The sequence below is a fragment of the Hippoglossus hippoglossus genome, chromosome 3 (genome assembly GCF_009819705.1).
Source record: "Hippoglossus hippoglossus isolate fHipHip1 chromosome 3, fHipHip1.pri, whole genome shotgun sequence".
NCBI lineage: Eukaryota > Metazoa > Chordata > Actinopteri > Pleuronectiformes > Pleuronectidae > Hippoglossus > Hippoglossus hippoglossus.
The window spans coordinates 11,617,755-11,645,344 of NC_047153.1; the positions used below are offsets into that span (position 1 = coordinate 11,617,755).

Sequence of the window (27,590 nt, forward strand, 5' to 3'; positions counted from 1 at the left end):
GCAGTGCAGCATGTTTGCAGAGCGGTGTGAGGAGCTGAACACACTCATCCACCTCAGGAAAAGTTTGACCTGGTGTTTTTCCTCCTTCCCAGCAGTGAGTGCTGGTTGTTGGCTGTGCAGACTGACGCTGTGGTGCAGGTTCTCGGTGCAGCACAGGCCGGGCCCAGTGCTGCAGGTTGTCCGGTAGGGTGCCCGCCTGCCTGCAGAGCTGTTGATGTCAGGAGCAGAGGAGGGGGACGTGAGGAATGGCTGAAAACAGACGGTGATCTCCTGCGAGGAAACAGCAAGTGATCGTCCGGTTACCGAGAGTTTCACCGGATCCGCTTCACAGCGACGCGACACCAGGCGCCGCTCGGTGTTTTCTCCGGGAGAGGGAGGGGGGTGGGGGGGGGGGGGTATTTAATGGGACAACGAAAACGCAAAAAAAACGCAAGGTAGGCTCCCGCTCCTGTCGCCAGCTCCGCCGACTGAATGTTCACTCACAGGGGGCGAGGAGACATGTCCAGCCCCTCGTCCTCGAAGGCAGCTTCTGGGGTTTAACGCTTAACTTTACGTGAACGTGGGTGTTTTTCGCTGGGGGCTCGTTAAACGTGTGATATGTTTTGAGAGGAAAAAAGCGTCATCTCTTCATGCCTCAACCGAGAGAACCGCGCGAGAGGAAGCCCGGAGCAGACTAACACGCCGCGGACAAAGCCTCCCCTTCCCGCCCGCCTTTTCCCTCCCGTCGCCTCCACCTGAACCGACGGGCAGAAACAATGCGTGCGGATCTGCTGTGGATGTGTTTGTGGGCTTTGCTTCGTCCTGCCGCCGCCGGTCAAGGGCAGTCGGCGGCCGTGTGCTCGCCCTCATGCGGCTGCGATGAAGATGGAGGTGCGGACTGCTCCGGCAGAGGACTGACCAGCGTCCCGGCCGGACTCAGTGCTTTCACCTACTATCTGTAAGTGCCACCACCACCACCAACATCCAGCAACTCTAAACATGGCTGTGCACTCAACACATGTCCCACAGCGAAGGGCCGCATGTGATGGGATGTTGTTGTGCCAGTGATGGGACACTCCACATCACTAAACTTTCCACTGAAGGAGAAATACCGTGAGGGAAGATATAGCCAGACAGTGTTAGGTAGTGAGGGCTCCAGTCGTGATGTAATGTGTCACAACTCTGTGTCACTTTTACAAACTTTACAACAACTTGTCACCAACTTTCCAGGCACATCTAGAAAAGTTCAATTCCCACCAGAAGCAACGTTAAGCCAGCTTTCAGTGTGGACACGTGTAGGTCTGCAGCTGGAACTTTTAAGTGTTTTCATGATGAGGATGTTAAAGATAATGTTTGATTATTTAGCACCTTTTTCACGAACAAAAGTCACAAAGTGCTCTACAAAGAAACACACTAAGAGAACAGTAGGTAGAGGCGACACACAAACATTTAAAGCAGACAACTTAAGACGATCAGTCTTAGAAAACAGTCAAAATACCCATTTCAATTTTCCTGAAAAAGTGACATCTTTAAATATCCTCTTTTCTCAGATCGTCAGTCAAAAACCCAAAGAGCTTCCAATTTGACAGAGAGAAGCATCCAATTCTCACATTTTAACAAGCGTCAACCCGTAAAAGTTTTAAAATTTGGTTAATCGATGAACAAAATCATTATTCAATTATCCAAGTAATTGGCAACTCATTTTCCGGCAAATCAACGTATCTATTAATCGACTAATAGCTGCGTGTTGTCATTCTGGAATAGTTTAGTCAATTTATCTACAGAGACAAATCAGCTAACTGTATTGTTTATCTATATTATTTAGATATCTGTTCATAGGTATTCTGTTTAAAGAATTCTCCGTGGTTCCAATTCCTCAAATGTGCAGATATTATTCTTTCATTTGTCATGATTGTGGACTTAATATTTCTGTTGTATAGTTTTGGTTGACGAGGCGAATTCAATAGATTTCATCTTGGATTTCATTTTGGTATTTTTGGGGATTTCATTTTGGTATTTTGCTTGTTTTTCCCCGACTATCAGTTTACATTTAAAACAATATTTACAGTTTTATAAAACTTAGGTGAGCAGGAAAGTTTTAGAGTCTGGAACGAGTGAATGTTAACCAAAGACTAAACAATGAGTCAGATATTAGAATTACTGCAGATTACCTGTCTCTCAAATAATAGATCATTTAGCCTATGGACATACTGACAAAGTTTTCTCCACTTTATCATCAGCATGATTTGTATTTTGTGACCTTAGCATTTTAATACGCTGTCTAGCAGAAAGTTGTTTTAAAAGAAATATATTCAGGTCTCAGAATTTTTGCCAGGAATGATACAAAGCTTGGAGCCAAACCAGCTAAGATTGGACTTACAACCAGGATATATTGGATTTAGACATTAGTTTGGCCCCTGACAAACATTTTATTTTTCAGGCACAAAGAACACATTTTATTTTCTGAGACCACAAAAACAACCTTTCTTTTAAAGACGTCCTGCTGCTGCACAACAATTCCCCCCCCCCCCCCCAAGGTTTGGATAGGAAACACTATGACTTGATTGTAGAGTAATGTTTGGAGTGCTGTGCTCACAAATGGGGCTACATTTGGGTGAGTTGTGCTGCATGGATTGAAGCCAGCAGAGCCTTGTACATTGCTGTACATACATTAAATAATTAGTTGTCAAACTTGTGCCAGACTTAAACTACTGGATCAAGTAAGGGGTGCTTATATGAGAGCATTTTTGCTTTTTTAAAGTAGAAGAAATGGGCACCAGGTATGTTCGGTCTGTGGAGTGGTGTAGATACAGTTGATGATTGCCCCATCTAGAAACTCCTTTGTTTCACAGCCACTGGGTTAATCATAAACTTAAGTACCCACCTCTGCAGCAGTATTGAAAACAACAATTTATGGCGTCGTGCTGTAATTTTTCAACTCCCTTGAATAATAAATAGGAGAAGTTATGACTTTTTAAGTTTACAGAGACACATGTTATTTAGAGTGTATTACGTGTTTGAGATAAAATAAACTTGTGTTGGACTGTCACCTTGTCTTTAAGTGTAAAGGTTTGCTCTTGTTCGTGGAAACCTCTGTGCTGTTTTGCCACCTTTCTAAGAATGGTGGGTTAAGTCTCGCTTCACCAGAACCAACACTGTACCACTTGAAATCACAATTGTGAAGAGAGTGTTAGGTAAAGTAAACAGAGGGAGTGGATTCATATGCCAGGCTGTCAAGACATGTCACACGGGGCCTGCTGCCTACAGCTGAAACTGTTAAAGCATACTTTTTTCCTCTGGGAAAAACAATGCTCCAATGTATTATGGGCAGTCTGACATCTTCAACATGAAACAATGTTTTCACAAAATGATATCATACCCCTTACCGCCACTCTGCTGGACTATTTTATGCCGAAGTGGAAAACAATACTTTGTTTTCACGATTGTGTTGTCTTCACTGTCTGCTCTGCACATGGTTATCTAAATGCTCTGCGACAGGTTTTAAACAGTGAAGTGCCTGGTACATTCACCTCAAACTCTTCTAAAAGTATGTGAAAGGTTGTTTGTCCCTCTCTCTGTCCTACTCTCATTTGTTCTCCTGGTCTCTTGAACTCTAGTTGTCCTCTCCCACTCCCTCCGTCTTTTGTATGTGAAGCACTGGGGTTAGGGATCATGATGGATTAGTGAGACATATTGCAGCTGCAAGGGCTCCTTCTTTCGTGGCTAATGCAGCTACAATGGTCTGCTGATGTGTAAAGGAAAAGTCTTATACACGAGTGTTTTGCCATTGCAATATCTCAACAGAACCTGCACAAATGTTTTTGCAGACATCATGCATGTTGAATCAGTGTCGTGGCGCAGAGACACCGAGAATAAAATCTGGTCTTGTCAGTGTGAAAAACACTTAAAGGTGTTTTGTAAGCATAACCGTGCCCAAAGGTCAGGAAAATTACATGGATAAATATTAAATGCTATTTATTTTATTGTTCTATTGACTTGTACTTTTTTTATTTTAGAAAAAACATGCGTTGTACAATAAATCATATGACAGTGTTGGACTGGACTCACCTACAGCTCACAGGGGCTCGAGTTTTGGCATTTGTAATGGAAACAGCCCTGTCACAGAAAAGCAGATGAGAGAAAAGAGGAGGCCCCTGAGCCTGTTACAAAGCAAACACTCCTTTTGAAGGTATGTAGTTTACCTGCCACCGAGTCTCTGCACAGGTTTAATTCTTGGCACGGTGTCTGCATGAACTCTTGCACATCTAAAGGGAGCAAGAGCGAGTTAGCGGCTTACATCTCACTTGAGTTAGGCCCTTTCATATTATGAACAAGGTTAAGACTTACAGAAAATGGAGGGGTGGAGTCAGGGGTCTTGCACTCTGCTTGTGAGGCTTGGCTGCTTCACCACTGGTGCCCTCAATCCATTTTTAACTGAATGATACTTTTGTTCTTGGTCAGCAGAGGTGAAAGGAGCCAGTCAGTGGTTCCCGCTCCCAAACTGGATGACTTGTGGATGGGAGAATATTAATGCCCTCTCCCCTTCTCTGAGTCCCCGACCCTGTCCTCCACTTTGACACCTATCCCCTCCCCCGTCACATAGTTCAACCATGTTGTTTTTTCTGAATCTTGTGCCAAGTATTCATAAACCAAATATTACCACGAGCGGAGTTTGATAGAAATTCAAGTTTTGAAGTTTTTGGCTTCATGTCGTACACCTGGCACAAAGTGTTTCTAAGTGTGACCCAAGCGTCTTTGCTAGTTTAAGACCCACGTAGGTCATTTTATCGTCTACAGCCCATTTTGTTTAGATTGAAAATATGCTTGTGCCCATTTGAGTGCCCATGGGCATGTTGGTTTTGAGATGAGATGTGGTCAGTTGCATTGTTATCTTGAGACAGCAGACCGTGATTGGGCTTTTGACCAATAAAAACATGGTCTGAAGTCAATAGGACGGTATTTCACTGTTATCCTAAGGACCAGTTATCAAGATAGTTGGCTAATATGGGCTTACAAAGGTGGGTTGGACCACAAGCTCTGTGTTACACAAACAGATGGTGTGCTCACATGCATTCACTTTGCACACAAGCAGATCTGTTTCTTCTGCAGAGAAGAATTCCCTCTTACTTCCTGGCAAATCTGTCATTATAAGCGCACCTGCCCTTTCGGGAACGGGTGATGGCACGCTAACTGGTTAATTGCTTGTTTCACTCAGACCACACTCTTGATTAATTTAGAGGAGTACAACCATCTTATACACTTGGCTAACAAAACTTGATTTGGACACGCTGTAGAAGCAGTTGCTACATGCGCATTAGACCGTGGGCTTAGATTGTTAAAACAGAGCCTTAGGTCTTAGGACAGAAGTGATGATGTGAGAGTTTAAGATAATGGGAAGATGTTCAGAGGTTAGTTTGACACAAATATTTATTATGTGCTATGTGTCATATGGAGAGCAAATCACGGACTTGTGACCATAAATCTCTGTAATCGTTGGTAGTTGACATGAGTTTGAAGAAAGCAAAGTGTAGTATAGCTCAAGCCATGAGCAGAGGGAAGCTTCAAATTCTGTATGATCTTTCATTCATAAAACTGTGCTGAAAGTCCTATTTGTTTGTTTTTTAAATGGGATGTAATGTAGATGGACAAAAACAAGTTATCTTTTAAATATATATTAAAAATCATTTGCTTATTTACCTTGTATAATATGAACTGCCAATGCATTACATGCTTTATTTGACAATGCTGATTCGTCATTCCTGTTTGTGTATCTAACTCTGTATTTGGCTCTCCAGTGTTGTTGTAATTGAAACAACTGCTTTTAATCAAGACTCTTTCTTCATCTTACGTTTACCACTGAATGATGATGTGAGGAATCATTGTTTCTCTATAAAGCTTCTTGGATGCATTTTAGAATACAAATAATTAGAGGTATTATTTTTCTTGAAAGACGATGCCTTTATTATGTTAAATTGTTATCATCAGCTTTGTTTTCAGTTTAAGAACTGTTCTTTGTCACTTTCTCACCACTTACCATAAAGATAAAGCAGATCAGTTGGGTATACTCTTCAACTGTTATATTCTGCTGTTAGTGTGTTGGATCCATTCACCTGCAGTAGTGTTGTACACTCAGGAGCAACTGAGAGACCTCATAGTTTAACACAGTGTGTCCACAAAGTTATGTTTAATGTTCTTTCTGCATTGGCAATCTTTCCCTAACCTAAACCAAGTCATGTGATTAGGTAAACGTGAGCGTGAAAAAGTTCAGCTGTTGATTATTTTAGTGTATTTTAATGATACATTCAAGAGTACTATCAAGGAAAAAAACTGTAACAAGGAAATTTGTAATTGGCTAAGTTTTTGATCAGAAATATTGGTTAGAAAATCATCATGTGTGGCATCATTTTGAGTGTACAATGGACAACCCCATGAAGGTGCACGCCAACTTGAGTCTTTAGTACATATAGGCGGTAGGTATTAATGTTTGCCTGTTGAGACCTCCGTGCCTTGTCGCAGGAACACGAACAAGCAAACTAGCAATGTCCTGCCTGCAAGCTGTGGATGGTAAAACTAAACGGATATTTTGACAATTCACAGTAAGATTTCTTCTGGTGTTGCTGATGTCCAAAGACAAATTAATCAATAAGCTGGAGATTGGATAGACGGCCAGATTAATAAAAAAATAATGTCACCTTACTTTATTTTGTTTCTTATGCTTTAGGGTATTAACTTGGTACTTGGAACTCCATGCAGTGCCCTCTTGTTGGTCACTCTTCGTTTAGTCTAACCAGTGCAACATATTTTTGTCTGCTTCCGAACACATTTTCCATCGTCCAGGGGATGCTGAGATGCAGTTAGTCTCCAGCCGTGGTGAAAGAAATTTACTGATACCTGGTTGTAGAAGCGTTTAGCCTTGTCCCCATTTATCACAGCTGCATTTTTAATGTCCTCTTCAATCCATCTTAGCTGGGACAGGCCCGGACCTTGATGAGTAAAGCAGCCAGACACAGAGGGAGGGAGGAAGTGTGACAGAGGCCTCCCATGCTCCCCGACCCTGCATGTGGTTCAGACCAGTCAACAGTCTGAGGAAGATTGAGTCAAACTGTTTGAAATGTGGTTAGGGATGCATCCATCTGACAGCCCGTGGTGGCAGATCTGCTGTGGTGGTTGCAGAACCACCACTGTGTTGTCAGGGTGGGATAAAAAAAAAAACCCATAAAGAGTAGGTGTACGTTGATAGAAGTGTTGTTGTAGCTGCACACTCTATAAGGTAATTGGATAACCAGGTAAGTGGAGATGGGACATAGGTTGCCGGTATGATGAGGGTTCTGTCAGGGCCCGCCTTTTAGTGTGTGTGTGTGTGTGTGTGTGTGTGTGTGTGTGTGTGTGTGTGTGTGTGTGTGTGTGTGTGTGTGTGTGTGTGTGTGTGTGTGTGTGTGTGTGTGTGTGTGTGTGTGTGTGTGTGTGTGTGTGTGTGTGTGTGTGTGACTGCAGAGGAAGGGCAATATGATCCTCGTAGGATTCAGAGGCCCACACACAAGGTCCTAGAGAGATCTGGCAGTGAAATTCAAGATGACCAGTTGGAGAGTGAAAGAGAGGGAAGGCTCATTCGCTCACTCACGGGGTTGCTACATTTGTGAATCCCGGATGTTTTTTCAGTCTTGATATGAGACGTCTCCTCTGGGGGGGGGGGGGGGGGGTTCTTTGGGGCAGGTTAGTGGATTTCTTTTCAAGATTAGGGAACAAGAGCTGAGTCTTCTTTCACTAGATTTCGATTGTAGACACAATATAGCATTTTGTCCCTTTTTTAAAATGTCATTGCCAGTAGAAAACTCTGCAGTGCTTTCCTATAGATAAAACATTTTCAGCGCTGTGTATATATAAGTATCTAAACTCATATTAGCTTTGGTGGGGAAGCAAATCAAGTCCTGCTTGCATATTTTTCATGCTGCCACATGCCTATCTCTACTTGAAGTTGGTTTGAAAAATGAAGATCCCTGCGGCTAAAGAGAAGGGCCTTTTCAAGGCTTTCTGTCATTCATGTTGCACACATGCAGGCACAGTAAAAAAACTCGTAAAACTCATGAAGGATGTGTGACATAGCTAGTTGTTTGTATATGTAGTGACCCCCCCCCGCCCACACACACACACACCTCATTACTATCTTAATTGCATGTTTTCTATAGTTTAAGGGATTAAATAAGACCCCATACACAGACAATTTTATTTTGAGGGCTTTGCAGTTACAATAGGTAAGGAAATAAAAAGGGATTAAATGGATCAATACAAGGAAAATGATCAATTAATAAGGTGCAATACTGCCACAAAGAAGCATTAATAAGAGGCTTTTGAGAATAAATAGGTTTCTGAAGTCTGTTGTTGGGAACTGATTTTAAAGTCAGTTTTCATGTGAACCCACCCACCCACGATGCTTATTAACATCCTAAAAGCAAGTTTAACCAACTGTGATTTAAAGTTTTGAATGAGCTACTTGGGTTTCTAACAGATTTTGTTTTTGTTCCCACAGTGACCTGAGCATGAACAACATCACTGAGCTCCCGGCATACGTATTCAAGAACTTCCCCTATCTGGAAGAACTGTGAGTACATGCCCCCTTCTTCTCTCGCTAATGATGTATTTACTGTGTACAATGTTGACATGAGGGCTGGGTTTTTATGATATGCACCTGGGTATCTCAATATGCACTGCAAAACACACAGTGCAGGCACACAACATGCTCTTCCTCTCATCTGAAGCAGATAAGCACGACATGACGTGAGGCAACGAATCACTCACCATTCAGGAGTTGTATAAGGGCAGTTTTGAAAAAGGTGCAGTAAACCTCAATTAAAAAGATGAGGTCAGACGACACGTATTGAGGCTATGATCATGTGACATCCTGTTTGGATTCTTTTGCTTTTAAGGGATTATCAGCGTGGCAACAGCACATCTACGCTGTGGGGCTTTGTTGAGTGGCGTACATCTAATCTTAGCGGGTGTTTGTTATTTCTTCGCTCTTTAAATACTCCGCTGTCTGGCCCGCTGCTGCAGGGAGCCCGAGATAAAATCTGTCTACCTGATATCAGGTAACACGCGGCCCTGAGAATTCAAACTGACCAGCGAGCAGCGGCTTTAGCTCCACTTGGTCTTAGCAATTTTTTTCCTTTTTTAGCTCTCGTGCACCTTTTCAGCCGATTAAGTCTTCACCCTCTTCTTTTCCATACAACACTCCAATCTGCTTTGTTGAAAGGCAATTTACTTTTCATCACATTGTGCGGAGGAATGCAAGACAGGAAGGAAGAGGGCAAAACAATTGTTTCCATAGCAACAAGGCCAAAAAAGCAACCCTGTCTCGCTGCTACTTCTGTCTTGCTTTGAATCATCGTAACGAATGGACTCTCGTTGGGGTTGTCAGTTTCTGAAGAATGATATTTTGATTGACATATACCGGTAGTTCACCTGAGTTTGTTTAACCGTTTTTTTTCCTGGTTCGTCTCAGTGAACTTTGGTGGATGAGTTTTTCGCTCAGGGCTGCAGCAGTGTCAGTGAACCAGAGCATGGGCCCTGAGGGCAAAGACAGGGAGAGAAAGAGTTGACAGAGGAGGAGAGCAGGCCATCCTCATTCACGACAGGAGTGAAGACAAGGGAGGAATATTCCCTCCTTCGCAGTCACGCAATCTCCTGTGCTTTCTTTCTTCTTTGCCAAAGGCACAACAAAGCTCAGCAGATGTGATGACAGGTATTCTCCGTCTCCATCGCAGTTTGTTTGTATTCTTGAAAATAACCCGTGACCAATAGACTATATCTACAGACACCTTTTATTTTCCTGTCTATTTATTATGGTTTGTAAAGCACCAAGGATATTACATTAAATAATATCCTATACATTTGTTTTGACTGGTTTGAATCCGGTTGAACGATATCCCCTAAAATCCAATGAGGTCTAATTGATCTTTTACCTAGAACTTTTATGTGAGCTCAACTTTAAAAATGCTTTTGTCAGAATTCTCAACTGACAATTTACTCTACAGACACAAACTCACTGGAGAGCCTCTTCTAGTAGAGCCGCTGCCCCATCTACAACACAGGTAGCCACACAGTGAGTCATTCAAAGAACCTGAATGTTCTTCCAGTGATTGCAAAAGCTCTACTGGGACTCCCTGTCTCTCCAGCACAGAGAGTTAAAGTACTTACTCACCATACTCCGAGTGTACCGTGACCCTCTGCATCACACACGTTTGTTGTGAGGGAGGGTTCCTGTTCAGAATTTAAGGGGGGAAGATACTTGTTAAAGATTTTGGAGTTATGCTCTGGAATGTTGGCTCATTCGTTGATTTTCTTGAACATGTAATAATGAGGCTCTACTAGTTTTTCAATTTTGAAAATTTCTTTAAAAGATTAGGTTCATCACTTTTACAAGAAATCATGTTTTTGCGAAGTGAACAAATTCATTAACTACAAAACCTAAGAGCCTTAACCTCTTCTGTCATAAAGAAGCTCAACAGTGCCATAAATCACAGCAGTAGCTAATATACACTTCATGGTTGCATGAAATAAAACACCACAGCTGCTGATTTGTTCAAAAATAGTTGAATGTTTCCTTCTCAGATGTATCTTTTGGATTATAGTTAACTTCTACTTTGATTTGTTTTTAATAAAAAAACGAGATATTCATGATTCAGCCATGCGACATTGTCTTTGGCGAAAAATGTGACTTAAAGAGCTATGGCACTTCCCAACTCTGTTATAATGACAAGGTTGTTGAAAATGGTCATATGAACATTGACATTAACAGAGGAAATGAAGTCATCAACCTCTAATTACTACCTTCACCAACCGTGATCTAAAAGGTGTGTGTGTTGCACATGTCGGAGCATGTTGTGGGGAGCGGGTGCTTGTTTGGGCTTTGCCACAGTGGTTTCCCATATAGACGTTAAATAGTGCTGTCACAGGAAAGTGGAGGCCCAAATGCTTTTATTTTGTAATTTTAGCAACTGATGTTCGTGCCTTTACAGCTGTCAGACCACACTTCTGGCCTCTTTGTCAATGTACTATTGACAAAGGTAAACCTGTGGGAGTGGTGTTGCACAAGGAGAGGATTTAGCCTTTCCTCAGTGAGATTTAGCACATTCTTTAGCCCCTATCGAAGCCTGGGGGGACAAGTATTGAATTTGCTGAGAGATGCAGAAGGAGAAGAAACCTGAACACTTTGTCAAACCATGTTTGCATGTGATGATTAGCTTATTGGGCATTTCGTTGGAAATCCAAAAGAACGTGCCATCTTTTGATTTCTTGGCTTCCATATCCTTGTGAAGACGTCATGATCATAACAGCAGATACAGATTAAAAAAGCTGTTGAAATGAATGCTCTCCACAAATTGTGTATTTAAAAATTTCAGGTATCCCTCAAAGCCAAATCAAGCTGAATTGACAGCTTATGATTAAGCTGTTGAGCTTTCATATCCAAATATGACAGCATTGTTCAACCAAAACAAATCAAACTGAACTGGAAAAACACGGCATTTGGATCTTAGCGCGCAGTGGAAGATTTGTTGGCGGAGCCCCGTGATGATGAGACATTTGGTATTTTACAACATTGTAAATAAATATCCAGGTTAGCTGCAGGTTTCCAGCTGTAATGACACTCAAGATTGACTTTTTTAATACTGCAACTGTGTCCCTGCAAACTAGGCACACTGGCTTGTCTTTTTTCTTCAGAAGAATATGTATATTTCACCTCGTTTTTGCTAAATCACTGTTATGAGAATTGTTATATAGCTGTTGTGTTGGAATTGGTTGAATTATCTTGATGTCTGGACCAATTTGTCTTATGGGCCATACACGCCTGGAGACTGGAAATTCCCCACCCTTGATTTAAAGATGATTTATTTACTGAGTCTATATTCATTGCATTTTGTTGGACTTTGGTTTTATTAACAATAAACCTTTTCTCCCTCAGCCGTTTTCCTTTATTTAGTATTTCTTCCTTTGGTGTTTGCATTTAGGTTTGTGGAAACTGTATCAAAACTGGTGGATGGAAACTTGTTGAACCAGTCAAATGTATTGCAAACAAACAAAGGTCTACATGAGGGGTACGTGGTCTAACACAGTCAGCCACGGTTCTCAGGCTCACACCCAGCAGCTCCTGTTGCAGGGAATTCGGCCTGGCCTGACTCACATTGCAGAGTGATAAATCTGTTGCTAATCTCTCAGGCCAGATAATATACTTGGGCTCTGTGTGCCAGTCTGCCTGTCCCATGCTTATTTACACCCCTGTTTCCGATACACTTCCTGTTCTAAGCAGGAAAGGGAGGTGTTCCCTGCCCCCTCAAGTAATTTGTGCAGAGGCTCAAGCAGCTGTCTTATGATAAATCATTGACGAACATAACATTTTTCCTCCACTGGCCCAGTTGGCCAGTAGATCAGAGTTTTACTGGCCTCTTGTATATTTTCGCTGGCCTGGCAGTAAAATATATGAAAACTACTGTATTTTTCCGTATAACCTAAAAATTAAATAATAATGACAATATATCGCAACACTTATTACGACAATTTCACAATGCAACAAATTTCAAATATTTTCAGTAATTATTTACATATTACATAATCGGTGAGTACCGTGCAGTAAATGAGATGCTGATATTGTGCGCTATGTATTGTTTAGACTGCTGTCTGTGTCGTGTGAATAAAACTTAACTCTATGAAACATCATGGCAACTGCCTGCTAAAATCCACAGCACTCGGCATTAGTTAGGCGAGTGCTAGCGCTATTAACTCTATACAGTCACTGAGCAATGACCAGGTGAAACAGAAGCACCCGGCTGCTCCACTTCTTGCCTGAATAATGATGAGGACTTGTTGCTGTTGTGAACGCGTCCATGCAGAGAACCTCTAGATATGCATCGTGGTTCCATTGCGTTGCCTTGCTTGCGCTTTGTACACAGAACATAGCAGAGATTCACTTTTCATGCAGCATTGGAGGCACCAGCCAATCAACTTGTTTCAACAAACACTCAAGTGCAGACACTAGCCAATCAAATCCTGTTCCTGCGAAAAGAGGCCACTGAGGCAGCTGGTGAGCCTGATATCTGGTTATGGATTTTATTTTCTGAGTACTTCTCTTAAGCATTTCATTAATAGCTAGCATGCCTAGCTAGCATGCCTAGTTAGCACGGAAGATGACTGCGTTGTTTTTTTCCCCCAAGCGTGGAACTGTGAATTGTTTTCCACTCTCTTTAAAGAAAGCATTGACCATTGATGGTTGGGAGGCACAAGGAGGGATGTAAGGAGGGGACACCCATGAAAAAGTTCTAATCTCTTGAAGGCGTCAGACGAAGTGACAACAGGCCATGGCACAGACGCATGTCTTCGACACCGCAGACCCCATGTTCAGCTTGAGAACGGAAACTTGATCTGCTGAGGCGCTGGATGTGTTCCTAACACTATGCATTGCCTTATTCAGAAACACAATAAACTCTGTTGTTACAGAATGTTCTTTTTTGCAGAAAATAAAAATGGTTTCCTGTAGCCTATGAGAAATGTCTTTTTAATATGATCTCAACTTTTCTTCTCTCATGCAGACGACTTGCGGGGAATGACCTGTCATTCATCCACCCTGAAGCCCTGTCTGGCCTGCATCAGCTCAAAGTCCTGTAAGCACACAACCTCCCTGTCTCCACCACCACCACCAGTGTTTGTACACTAACAAACACACACATTCATGGCTGTGACAGCGTGAAGTTTTCCACACACTGGGGGAGAAAGTAAATACTGCAGTTTGTGGCAACGTTATGGTGCTGTCAGTCATTGACACCCTAATCATAGTCGTACAACATCCACGCAGAACTGGAAAAATTTCTCGAAGAAAATGCATAAGTTAAATCTGGCAGCACACACAGTTGACTTGTATAGACTTGGACACTGAACTCTGTTGATTCTGCTCTGAGCCAAAAGTTTAAAGTCCTGTTGAGCTACAGGTGAGGTCTTGGATACCAGACTGAAACACAAACACATGGGAGCAATTTCTATACTCTAATATCAAGTGATTTATACTTGTCACAAATGAGTATTTTAATGGCACACAGATCAAACAACCCCATTCACATTGGGTGTGGGTCAGTTTTTACAAATATAAGTAGAGGGCGCACAGTTGTTTCTACATCAGCTGACAGTTTATGAGAGACCTCATCCACAGTTTGGAGTTGTGTATTTGTTTTAATTTTCAAACACTGATATAGGGAGAGTGTCAATTAATTGTGTTGTTGAATTTAAACAACAACACACACACGCACTGTTTTAGATTGATGATGTGAGAAAAAACGTGAGTTGAGTTAAAAATCACCATTTTGTCATTATACCTTCAGGATGCTCCAGAATAATCAGCTAAAGACTGTTCCCAGTGCAGCCCTGAAGAACCTTCAATCGCTCCAGTCTCTGTAAGTCATATATACCCCCCCCCCCCCCCCCCCCACACACACACACACACACATGCATATATGGGGAATTGTCTTTTATAATCCTAAGTGGACCTTTCCATATTAGGGAAAACACACTGTTATTGCAGCAGAGACATTGATAACAATTTTGTCAGATGAATGTAACTTTGGTTGGTGGTACAGTCAAACATTGCCTAACAGCAGCCTCAGCTGTGGACTGAAACATGTCTTTTGAATTGTTGGTGGAACATTTAATTAACTAGAAGGGCGATGGTTTTGGTGGTGATTCATTCATTCATTTATTTTAATGCAAGAAATCACTCTCTGATAATTTCAAGCCATAATGTCACCCCAGCCCAGTTAGTAAGTTTTATGTAGCTGCAGTTGATGAGTTATTTTGACGTAACCTCTTGGATGGAAAGTTACACTGCAGTCATCAGAGCTGCTGTCAGATACAGCTCTGCGGTGTATTTACACAGCCGACTATCCAAACTGAAATTCATGGTGTTTGTGCCAAAGTAACGACCGCATTCTAGACAGTTACTCACAGAGATGAGAAAATAGTCACAGCAGTAGTGGTGCTGCAAAGCAATACAAATCATTTCTACTGATGCATGTAAAGATCATTTTGCTCAGAAAATTTGCAAAACAAATTTATGCAGAAGTTGGTTTTCAGTGGAGTTTAGTTTGAGGCTACTGCTTCATCAGTGTGACTCAGGAATGATATGCACTGAAAGAATGTTTCCAATTCAGATTGGGCTTTCATACTTTTTGCCTCATCAGGGGCATGACTCAATGTATGACAATGTTGGTGAGTTGGTCCTCCATCTTATCACCTATAGGATACATCCCCTGAAGGTTGTGCCATCATCAAGCAGCTGACATTTGAAATTGAGAGTGAAATGTCATAAACGGATTCATATCCCCCTCAGGGTGAACCAGTGACCTTTGCTGACTTTTAGTTTAGGGCCATCATCAGGTCAATTCTTTCATTTGTCCAGTACTTCAACTGTACTTTGTGTTTAGTGCTAATTAGGAAATGGCACGATAACACATGTTAAGATGGTGATGATGGTACAGATCAGCATGCTAACATTGTTAGCATTAGAGATGTTCTTATTCCGATACCAGCTTCGAAAAATGCCCCCGATACTTCAGGAAAGGCCAGATTGGGTATCGCCAAATATGCAAATCTATGTAGCGATCAAATTCTGTCTTAATTAATTTTCTTAGTATCACCCGGATAAAAATGCAACTTTCTTCTTCAACAGTTGCGCTGTACTTTCACTGACAAATACTGTTTTTAAAGTGGTGAAGAAAGAATTGATGTCCGGTGATGTAGTTAAGCAACATTTGACACTGGAAAGTCCTAATGGTAAAGAGGCAACAAGTAACGAATGCAAGACTTCAGTCTCGTCGTACAACAATGATAGCAATCCTCACTTCCATACAGGGTTAGTAGCATATAGCTGTTAAAATACATTATATTACTAGTTATTTTTTAATGGCACTGGTATTGGATCGGAACTCGGAATCGGCCAAAGTGCCAAAGTTCAAATATTGGGATCTGTATCAGGAAGTGAGAAATCTTATTGTGCTCATTGTAATGCTATGGTGCAAAGCTCTGCTGTGCTTAAGTGAAACATCTATTGGCTGCCAGCTTGGCCGTAGACTCCTCATCGCTGTAGACAAACATAGTGAACTTTATAAATCATGAAAGGTTTTGCTCCAAACAACATTTAAAATAAATGTGAACTCTGGAAACACCAAACTGCACTGTGTGACAGTTTCAGATTTTCAAACATATTGTGCATCAGATTAATTCAACTGTACATAACTAATTCAGACAAATTGTTGTTTTTCACCGAGACAGTTACAATGTTCTTGTTTACTATGAGGCTGCAGCCATCACTGTTTGTTCAATGTTATTTCACTGGTAGGACAACAGTATGATGAGGGTTAAAACTTCATTCGTCCTCCAAGTTACACAGTTCAAATGTCATTATTTACTCATGGACATTACTGATGTCATGTCGGGGCGGCTCCACTCGTATCACATACTTTACTCCTGCTGCAGTGTTTGTTGTTCACTAAGCCCGGCAACAGCCCAGTGCTAATGTAGGTCAGTCTTATTGAGCAGATCTAACTTCTCTGTCCTCATGTTGCATTGTTGAGTTTTTAGGAGCTTATGTGTTTCTACGTGTTGACTCAAACATTAGCCCTCTCTCAATTTCCTCCTCCACTCACCCTCACTCTTCTCATTGTGTTTCTGTGCACACTGACTGTCAGCTGCACTGAGACCATAACATTTACATGTCTTTATTTGTGCCACCTCCCTCCACCACTGAGCTTTTTGAGTTTGACAGGGACTAAAGGAGGAAGGGATCCAGCTGGAGAAACGTCCTGAAAATTCAGCTCTCGGCTATTATCACTCCTCTATATCCCTCCTCGCGTCCTTTACTTCCCCTCTTCTTTTTTTTTTGTGCTTCTCTTCTTTTCTTTTTAACAGATGTCTCTTCTCTGTGAGGGTTTTAAGGTCTGTAGCTGAAGTAATACGCTTTGGCAGAGCCAGGACTTGGTTTGTATAAAGCCTTAGAGAGCTAAATGTCAATCAAGACTGTTTTTCTTCCAGCCCAGACACTTGAGGAATTTTGAGGGAGGGCGAGACACTCGGTGAAGGAGGATAGCAGGAGAAAACGGTGCAGTGATGGTGGAAGGAACACTTGAGCAGCCGTGATGCCCTTTAAATAAAGGATTTTCCCTTTCTTACAACCAAGGTGTTGGTTTCTGATCGGGGGTTAGAGCTCTCTAGTACATTCTAGTCCATAGTGAATGCTAAAACATTCGATTCAAGAAATACAGCATCAAACTTGACATTTGACTTTTTTTTTTTTAATTGACCGGTAAAAATTGACAGATTAACTTATCACATGGTCGCCCAATAAATTCAGTCATAACATCCTCTTAGTGCGAATAAGAATTATGATTTGTATAATTCATTTGAAGGATCAAGAATTTCTATTGGTGAGGGCTTATAGATTTTTCTGAATTGTCAGAGGTAGAGATGAATAAGGCCGTGTGGTTACAAACAGGCAGCGTAGCTACAGAAGGAAGCTCAAACCTCGGTCTGCAGTAATAAGACGTAGGTCCTGAGTAGTTTGCAGGGAGGATGTTGACGTTGAGCTGCCGACCCTCTGCTTCAAGATGAATGATTTGATGTTGCAAATGCCACTTGGGCGTCTCCTTTCATTCTGGTGGTATTCATGATGGGGCTAATGGAACACACCTAAGAATTAGATGCTGCCCTTTGCTCTGGTGTTTTAAAGAAATGGGCGTGGGTGTGGTTGAAACAAATGGAATCATTGAAGCTTAGTTAAGTCTTGCTGATGGATTGTGGGAGAACATTGGGTCCTGTAGCAGTGCTGTATGAACTTTGTGAAATGTGACTTTGACAGATTCCGAGTGACAGGTACACACAGACTAAAGACTGAAAGATAAGTTCTCACGTGAGAGAAACAACTGCATTGATGCCACAACTGGAGCAGAAACTATGAGGTCTGACTGTCTGCGTGGACAGTAACAACATTATGAGAAGTGTGAAAAATGTATTGGTTCATTATGAAACTGGGGTGAGGGCAAATTAGAACAGTGGATAATTAATGAGAAATATTGTATAGTATCTTTAAACTATCAATTCTTAAATCGCGAATATACCGCTCCTCCAAGAATGCATTGAACCAAAATCCGGGGAAGTTAGATTGAGTTGTTGGGAATAATTCTGCTGCTTTCAAGACATTTATAACAGCAATCAGATGTATTTGTCAATTTAAGCATTATGTTAACTAAATGAATCTGTGTTTTGCAGTCGCCTGGACGCGAACCATATTACCACGGTTCCAGACGACAGTTTCGAAGACCTTCAGCAGCTGCGTCACCTCTGGTTGGATGACAACAACCTGACGTCGGTCCCCGTCAGTTCTCTGGGTCACCAGGCAAACCTTCAGGCTCTTACGTTGGCACTCAACCGCATCTCGTACATACCAGACAACGCCTTCGCAAACCTCACCAGTCTAGTTGTGCTGTAAGTTTTCATAAGCTACAGGATATTTATTTAACAAATTTTTACCTACCCAGTTCAACTGTATAAACTGACCTCGTCCGGTGACCTAAAAATACTTTATTTATTGTTTATTTATTTATCAACTTGAACAAATTTTTTTTTACATCCGTACTATATTTAAAAAACACCCAGAAGAACAACATATGTAATGTAATATGTATGTAGATGAGGTTTAGTGTTCATGGTTTCCTTCATTCATTAATTCAGAAATTACAGTTAAACATTATGACATTTCATCAATCAAGGCTTTCAGTGAGAAGCTTTTCAAACGGTTTTCAGAGTCATTAAAGTGAGAGCGTTCCCTTGACAGACGAGCAGAAGCGTGCACTCAGGTGTTCAGAGACCTATACATTACATAACTCAGGAACAACCTGCTCGTGTACCTTTTTTAAAACCTTAATTAACCAGGCACACTGACTGAGAACATTCTATTTACTAAAATGACCTGAGGCAGAGCTGACAAGGTGAAAGACATTGGGCGTCAAGTGGATTAGGATATTTCTCAAGTTGAGAACAAGCACATGCAAATCCTCTGCAGTTCAATGAGGTCGCTTTCGTTTCTGAGCCATGTAAAGAAATGAAAGAAGCGGTAATTCCTTCTTACTCTTCTATACAGTATCCACATCATTTTATCACCACAAATTAATGTGACTGAGTTTTGCTTATGCTCTGCTTCAGCTCTGAATGAATCTTTCTACACCGTTCACTGCAAATGGAATATTATGGATAGAGATAAGCACTTATCAAAGTGCACTGGCACAGGATGTTTGAACCAGGGTGAATACTGTATTTGTGCATTAAGTATGTACTGCTGTTTGATTTGGAATGTTGGTGAAAAGGTTGCCCAACTCTGATACTAATGTAAAATCCAGATTACCTTGTTATATTATGCCTGGTGGGCAACTCTAAAACCTTCCATGAGAGGAACTTGTACAAATACTGTATGTCTGTCTCAGCAACAAATCTGATGTTGTTTTACATCCACACAACCGCACACAGACAAACACACAGACTGAGTGGTATTGCTGCAGGGTTAGTATAAACATGTCAGGATAAACAGGAAGAAGAGACCTTGAATCTATTAGTGCAGGAAACTCCTCTGCATATACACATACAGTATATCCACCTGATTTCACAAATCACAAGAATGTGGAAGGAATGTGAAAGATAATTTTGTATCTGTCACAACATGAAAATCTGAAGATGTGTGTAAAACCGCTCCTGCTTTTTCAGACATCTCCATAACAACAGAATTAACGAGATAGGAGACAACTGCTTTGCCGGACTGTTGAACCTGGAGACGCTGTAAGTGGACCTTCCTCGTACAGTGTGCATCGGTTTCAGTGTGTTTGTGCTTGTGTGTGCTGGCGGCTCCCCCCCCCCCACCTCTGCTCCAGTCCTCCAGACATCATTGTGTCCACTTCCTCCTGTAATTGCTCTAGAATAAATAGAGCAAAGTACATGATGCTTATCAAATCTGCCCTCCCACTGTTCCCTTCCTCCTGCCACACAGCCGCACCAAATGGCAAAGAGTTACTCTAGAACACACAGACCTTTACAGATGTCCTGACGTGCTCCATGGTTTTTTTTTATCCAAACTTCCAATGTGATACATTTGAAATGAATGCCCTGTCCCAATTCCTCTCCCTTGGCCCTCTCCCTGTATATAAAGTGCCCCTCGCTGGGAGTGTCCCCTCTTAACCCAGTCTCTCACTCAGACTGTTTACAGGCTTGTTTTGAGTCATTTTCCTGAAACACTTATCACAGCGATTCAATGACATTTTCATTTGCTACTGGATTAAATAGATATTCCGTCAACATGTTGAATTTCCGTCTACCCCTTGGTTTTTAGTGGGGTCCTGGATACACTACGGTTGAAGAGGTGTTTGAAGGGCTAGATGGCCACTACCCCTACATCACATGGAGAATCAAGAGAGAGAGGGAGGCGCAAAGCCAGGCGCAAAACGAAGGGGTAGAGCCAAGTGGTAGAGCTAAGGGGTGAATTGGGAGATGGCGGTTCTTCAGTCCTGCTTTAAGAGTTTTAATGTGTTTTTGGAGCTTAAGCTGCTCTCAGGCATTCACCGAAACAGCTCTATTGTGATCTGTTTATATTTAATATTTTGAGGAGATTGATCTGAGAAAGGAAGGCTTGGTAAGAATCAAAGAAAGTGATGCTGTGATTGTAATTACATATCTAGAAATGTGAGGAGGGGTTTTCTTTTCTTTGGCATTTTATAGACTAATTCATTTATTGTATTAATCAATAATTTTAACAATGAAGATAGTAAAGATTAACTACAGCACAAACTTGGAGGTTTGGCTTGTAACACAATGTGTCAGGAATAAGATTCAGTGTTTTATCAGTGTGAGTCTGATACTAATACAACAGTATGGACTCAGGATCATGTGGTGTAGTTTAATGTGTATTGCTGCTTAAAGAATTTAATTATTCAGAACAGATAAGTCTAGTAGATCTTGTTAAAAGGATTATAACGTTTGTAATCCTTGTCCCTTTTAATGTGTGGATAAAGTGTGTGATATTGAACTGACCACAGAAAGAACCTAATAATAACTAAAATCATAAACAGTTCTTTTTCTGGGGTCAGAGGGATGGATTTGTTTTGACATAAGGAAACTGCACTGACTGATTCCCCCTGTGTCTCTCTGTGTTTCACCCCAGAGATCTGAACTTCAACAACCTGATGGTTTTTCCCAAAGCTATTGAGGCTCTGCCCAAACTGAAGGAACTGTGAGTGCATCGTCCTGTTTCTGCTGCGGGGAGGAAATGTTTCCTACTTTTGTTTTGACATTTATGTCAGAGAATGACTCTTTTCAGCATCTTAAAAGTTTTCATGGGGTTGAAAAAGATAAATATCTGACAAAGTAGCTGTGAACTAAACAACTGTTATAAGCTGTACCTATTATTAATGAGAATCAGTAAAAAACAAAATTCCACATATAAAGTACAAATTATTGAGTTTTTCTTTACAGAGAAATATATTTGTTGAAATTCTTTCCTACATGATTCACCATTTGTGCTTTTATATTGAAGGCTAAATGCTTCAAGTATTACTTCCTGTTCTTCCCGATCAGCACATTATTGTGTTGGAGACTTTCATAGTTGTTTGACACCTTTTGTTTCGTTACTTTTGTTTTTCTTCAGTCATCTCTTTCTTGCTCTGCACATTTAAACCTGTATGTTGGATTTCATTTTTGAGCAGAGTGTCTTTACATCGTCTCTCTGACCTTCTTCCTGCAGCGGTTTTCACAGCAACGATATTGCCTCCATACCTGAAGGGGCCTTTCACAGCAACCCCCTGCTGCGAACCATGTAAGGTCACTCACTGACACACACACACAGCTCAGTAATAACACTGACATGCACGTTGTACAGTATGTTTACACACGCACACACAGTGGGTGAGATGATATGGGACACACGTGTCAGGCTTCAGTGGTTAAATGTCCAGAAGATGGTGCCATTCTTGCACAGTGAATGATTTTTGGTTTGAACTCTTCCCCTCTGCTCTCGATGCCCTCAGACATCTCTATGACAACCCTCTGTCCTTCGTGGGCGCCACGGCTTTCCAGAATCTGTCCGACCTGCACTCGCTGTAAGTCCCGCTGTCAGCACAGCTCCTGACAAATCACAATCAATATCCTTTCATGTTAGTTTGAAAAGGTCAATTTTTTGCTGTTTGACTTATTTTAATATTGGTCACCGTGTGTTTCAGGATGTTGCGTGGGGCCAGTATGATGCAGGACTTCCCCGTCCTGACGGGGACTAATAACCTTGAGAGTCTGTAAGTGACTAAGATGCAGCATCTGGAGTTCTTAATTGTTTTGCTCGTCTCAGGAGTGACTCATGAGGGTTTTTATTTCCAGGACCCTGTCAGGAACCAAGATATCGTCCACCCCCGCTGATCTGTGTGACGCTCTCAAGTTGCTCAGAACGCTGTAAGAGACTTTAACTTTCTCCTCAGCTGAAACTAGGATCTTAGAAACTAAAGCTTGTTGGGTAAACAATTGTTTCAACACTGCTGCCCACAGAATTTAGAATCCCTATCATACTAAAATGTGTATCTACTGATAGTGAAATTGTCAACAGAATAATAAATCTCACAAAGTGTAAAGTGAATAAAAATCCAACCTTTCGTCTTTATTCTTCCATTTGAATGTGTCCCAGTTGTCTTATAGTTGATCATTTTTATTTTCCTCCATCAGAGACTTGTCCTACAATGAGATCGAGGGGCTGCCGTCGCTGCAGGGCTGCGTCCGACTGCAGGAGATGTGAGTGTAGCACATGTTCATTTCACAAATGATTTCAGAAAAACTCATATTTTAGGCTTAAAATTACAAACAAGCTTATAAATGTGGTTTACTGCTGTTTTATAACCTGTTATGGTTCTTGTTTAAATCTACAGAAGCTTTCAGCACAACCATATTCAACAGATTGAGAGAAACACTTTCCAGGGTCTCTCTGCTCTACGTCTACTGTAAGTCCACTCAGTCACACACACACTTAGGGACTCACACACTCAGTGACACACACTGCATGCTTTAAAAACAACGGTTTTATGTCTGGACTGTGGAGTTGATTATATTTTGATTTTACGCAGGGACCTGAGTAGGAATGAAATCCGAGTCATTCACCCAGATGCTTTCCTCACCCTCACTGCACTCACCAACCTGTGAGTACGACCTGTGTTGTTCATCATAATGAGAACAGGACTCGAGTTACATGTCATTGTTCAGTTTTAAATGTCTGCGTTGTACAACATTAAATGGCTCGTGTGTGTGTGTCCATGTGTTTTTTGTGCAGAGATCTGAGTATGAACTCTCTGACTGTGATTCCAACAACTGGACTCAGCTCCCTCAGTCAGCTCAAACTCTCAGGGAACCCACAGATGAAAAATGTGCTGACTGCAAAAAACCTTCCCAAACTCAGGTGAGGACGAAATTCTGTGGCCTCAATGTCTCTTGTGATCTTGTGGGTTTGGGCTTCAAAGCATTGACTACAGCCGTTCTCTGACATTAACTCCAGAAAACTTCAGGGAAATATCAGGACTTGAGTGTGTCTCTGAAAGCAGCTAAAGTAATAGCAATTTTCCAGGTTCTACTCAAGCCAGTGACCTTTGGTGGGTGATAAACAATCTGTCTCCTCCATTAATTCTCTGCTGTCACTGTCTGACACAAAATACCTTTTAAAAGTACTTATTTAAAAGGTACTTTAAGAAAAAGTTTAAAATTATGCAGCTGATACAAAGGAATTGTTTTTGAACTATCAAATATTTCTTATGAATTGGTTTAAAAAACGAAAAGTCACATCGTTAATTTATAATTTGAATGAATTCAGTCCTCTGAACAAAGTCCTCTCTGGTTCCTCTCTGGTATACAAGGGATATTCTCCATCTTGTCCTACGTTCTAAAATATAATAGTATTTGATTTAATATAATTGTTAATTTTATTGTTTTACTTTTTTTAACACACTAACATTTTAGCATTCTATGAATAAGCTGGTATTTAATGTATTTCTTTATCATTTCACCCCTAAGTTGCTTTAAATGTCTTATAAATGTGTAACTTATATTATATTTTTCACAGGAGAGAAAACATTACCGGGAATTTCCTGGTGATTAAAATTAAATACATCACTTTCCTTGTTATTCTGTGTGATTACACATCTGTTACTGAAAACTGCGCCTCATCACTTATCTTTAATGAGAAAACCAGCCGAGTCTGTTTTCTCCACAACTGTAGACACACTATGGAAACATCCAATTGAAAAAAAAAATCCGAAGGGCCAGGTATTTGCAGACAAACATTATTTATTATTTTTCCAGTATGGTTTGAAGATCCCGGAGCATCTGTGTTATCAACACTGGAACCTCTGCAGGATTTTACAGCCTCTATAAATGATGATCGTTTGTTTGCAGGTCCATCTCTGTCCCGTACGCCTACCAGTGCTGTGCATTTGTCGGATGTGACTCAGTGACGAGCTCCTCTGAGGAAAATGACATAAAGAAATCGACAGGTGGGAACGCTGCAGTCAGAGCTTAAGATGTGTTGGCTTAACATTTCTAACATGTTTAAAAGCAACTAAAATATCAATAGTTTTTTACAGAATCCTTTTAGAATATTCCTTATAAGACGAGCAAATATCAGATTTAGATGTTGGGCTTACAGTAGATTTCCTTTTTTTTATTTAACCTGTAAACCTTTTTTTTGTGCATCAGTTGTTTTTTTCATTGTACACCTTAACATTTTAAATACTCACCTATATTTCTTACTTGTCTTGGAAAATGCACAGTTTAAGGAAACTTAAGGAGAAAGTGTGTACTTTGATTTTCTGTGCACATGACTTGATTTATGTGATCTCTGGTCTGTTAAAGTTCAAGATCATTCAACTTGACTTTATCTCTGGTACAGATGTTAATCTTCAGATGAAACTTTTTGACAAGACTACTCTTTAGGATTAGGTTTGTCTTTTTAACCTTTGCAGTCCTCATATATCTCTATTTTCTATGGTTTCAGCGGGGGAGGATGTGGAAAGAATCTCGATGATTATGCACTGCTCTCCTTCACCAGGTAAGCATTAAACAGTTTTTACATCTTTTCAGTGTATTTTACGAATCACATTTTCAGAGCTTTGAAATAATTAAAAAATCATTGTATTTTTTCATCTCCACATTGTTTCAGGAGCTTTTAAGCCGTGTGAGCATCTCCTTGGTAACTGGATGATTCGTCTGACGGTCTGGTTCATCTGCCTGGTGTCGCTGGTCTTTAACGGGCTGGTGCTGGTGGTCACCTTCTCCTCCGCACACCGAGCTCCAGGCCATTCCCACTCCCTGTCTCTCTCTCCAGCCAGGCTGCTCATGGGGCTGTTGGCGTTGGCCAATCTGCTCACAGGTGTGTATGTCGGCGTGCTGACTGTGCTCGACGTCGCTACCTGGGGCTCCTTCGCAGAGTTCGGAGTGTGGTGGGAGATGGGGCCTGGCTGTCAGATCTCAGGAGCTCTGGCCGTCTTCTCGTCAGAGTGGGCGGTCTTGTTACTGTCCCTCGCAGCCGTGGAGCGCAGCGTGGCTGTGCGGACTATTCTCGGGAAAGTAATGATGTCACCCAGGAGGAATGGTGGCAGCCCTCAAGGATGTTGGAGAGGAGGTCGACGCTTCAGCCTGGCTGCAGGACTACTGGGGCTCCTGGCTGCTGCTGCGGCCGGCCTGTCTCTCCTGACCACCAGCGACCAGACAGCGTCTCCCCTCTGCCTGCCATTCGCTGGTGGCGAGAGTCCAGCTCTGAGTGTCACAGTGATTCTGGTGCTGCTCAACGCGCTGGCCTACCTGTTCACTGCAGCCGTGTACACACAGATGTACTGCCACCTGGGCAGGGTGGAGCTGGCTGATCCAGAGCAGACGGGTGCCCTGCGACATGTTGCCTGGCTCATTTTCACCAATTGCATCTTCTTCTGCCCTGTGGCAGCTTTCTCCTTCGCCCCCCTCTTGACTGGCTCTACAGCTGGCGGCCCAGAGATCGCCAAGTCTGTCACCCTCATTTTCTTCCCGCTGCCCGCGTGCCTGAACCCAGTGCTGTACGTGTTCTTCAGCCCGGCCTTCAGGGAGGACTGGCTGAGACTACGTGGACGCAGAGGTTTGACCAGGGAGGTGAAGGCTGGTGCTGAGAATCATGGAGATGATGGTGGAGGAGGGTCGGAGCTCACGGACGGAGGCTCCTCCACCCACCTGGGCTTTGACTGTGGGGTGTACTCACAGCTCTGTGGAGAGACAGTTGTGTGCGAGCAGTGCGAGGCAGCGCTGCATGCCAGGACCTGCTCTTCCCCCTCGTCCTCCACAGTCTGTAGACACTTGGTGAAGTCTCACAGTTGTCCCACCCTCATGGCGGGAGCAGCCGTGTGCCAGCGTGCCGAGGGGTTCTGGGCCGACAGCGGCACGCCCTCCGCTCAGTCTGAGTATGCAGATGAGGGGGACTCGTTTGTGTCGGACAGCTCGGACCAGGTTCAGGCCTGTGGCAGAGCGTGCTTCTGTCAGTCCAGAGGCCTTCCGCTCGTTCACTACTCATACAACATACCTCGAGTCAAGGACTAAGGAGACTTCCGAACTCCACTGTGTGCACAGATCTCTCTGTCATGTGAATTTAGGTCCGACAAGAATATATAAGCGTTTGTTTTACCGGACAACAAAATGTGCCAACTACCCTGTTGAAAGACTATTCAGCAAGCACTTATGTAAACACAGTTGCAACCAGTCGTTTAAAGGGAACTTGGAACTTGTCTGAGTGAACTGAAATGAGCACATCGTGTCACAAACTGGTCAACAAAGGACCTTGCAAAGGAAACTGTTGCCACCAGTGCCTTCCTCTTGCTTTCGAGTGGATATCATGATGTTGCGATTTTACGTGTCAAAGATTTTGTGATTTATCTTTTCCCTGTAATTCTAAGCTTTTAAAATTTAATTTTTTAATTTTATACTTTGATTTTTTTTAAAATATAAATGTAGCAGAATGTAGTAATTATCCTAGACTTTTCCGTTTGAATGTAACTTCCAGGCGGTTTTCACCCACCAGAATAATGTAACGTCAGTAATAACCTCTGGCCTTACTGCCTGCGATCAGTGAGGATGGTAAACGTCAGTCTATTATTAAAAACAACTTCTTTGCTTTAAGTTACTAAGACTAAGAATGTGATGAAAGTAGCAGATATCACTGTTTAAGCAACAACCATGCTCGGTGGTTTTGAAAGATGTTATTTATTGTGTGAGCAGCAGGGGCTTCTGGGTGGAGACGATTTCAGGTGTTTAAAAGGCTGCCTTTTGAATGATGAATATACAATAGAAACATAGCATTTGCCAAAAGAGAAGCACCTCTTTTTTTAAATTGTTCACAAAATGAAAAAATATGCAAACAGGGTTAGGTCATACATTTTTTTTTTTTGTCTCAAAGGTTATTCCTGATATTTTAAATCTCAGCCTTATTCCTGAGTGTTTTCTATCAACCTCTTTGAATTGGATCAAAACTTTTCTTTTTATCTTAAACTGCACAA

At 41.8% G+C, this 27,590-nt stretch overlaps 1 protein-coding gene across 2 annotated transcripts; it reads left to right on the plus strand.

Moving 5' to 3' along the window:
* Window positions 1-27,088, plus strand: lgr4 (leucine-rich repeat containing G protein-coupled receptor 4). Of its 2 annotated transcripts, XM_034578371.1 has the most exons (18): window positions 2-937; window positions 8,507-8,578; window positions 13,560-13,631; window positions 14,343-14,414; window positions 18,280-18,495; window positions 19,768-19,839; window positions 21,215-21,283; window positions 21,794-21,865; window positions 22,077-22,148; window positions 22,269-22,337; window positions 22,420-22,491; window positions 22,759-22,824; window positions 22,959-23,030; window positions 23,154-23,225; window positions 23,357-23,482; window positions 24,472-24,569; window positions 25,070-25,123; window positions 25,235-27,088. In XM_034578371.1, exons 1-18 carry the CDS (start codon window positions 756-758, stop codon window positions 26,635-26,637), a joined length of 2,931 nt encoding a protein of 976 aa, XP_034434262.1. In that variant the 5' UTR covers window positions 2-755; the 3' UTR covers window positions 26,638-27,088. The 2 variants fall into 2 exon arrangements, with proteins under 2 accessions (XP_034434270.1, XP_034434262.1); XM_034578379.1 differs by lacking the exon at window positions 19,768-19,839 and having other exon boundaries at window positions 1-937.
* Window positions 27,089-27,590: the final 502 nt, after the last annotated feature.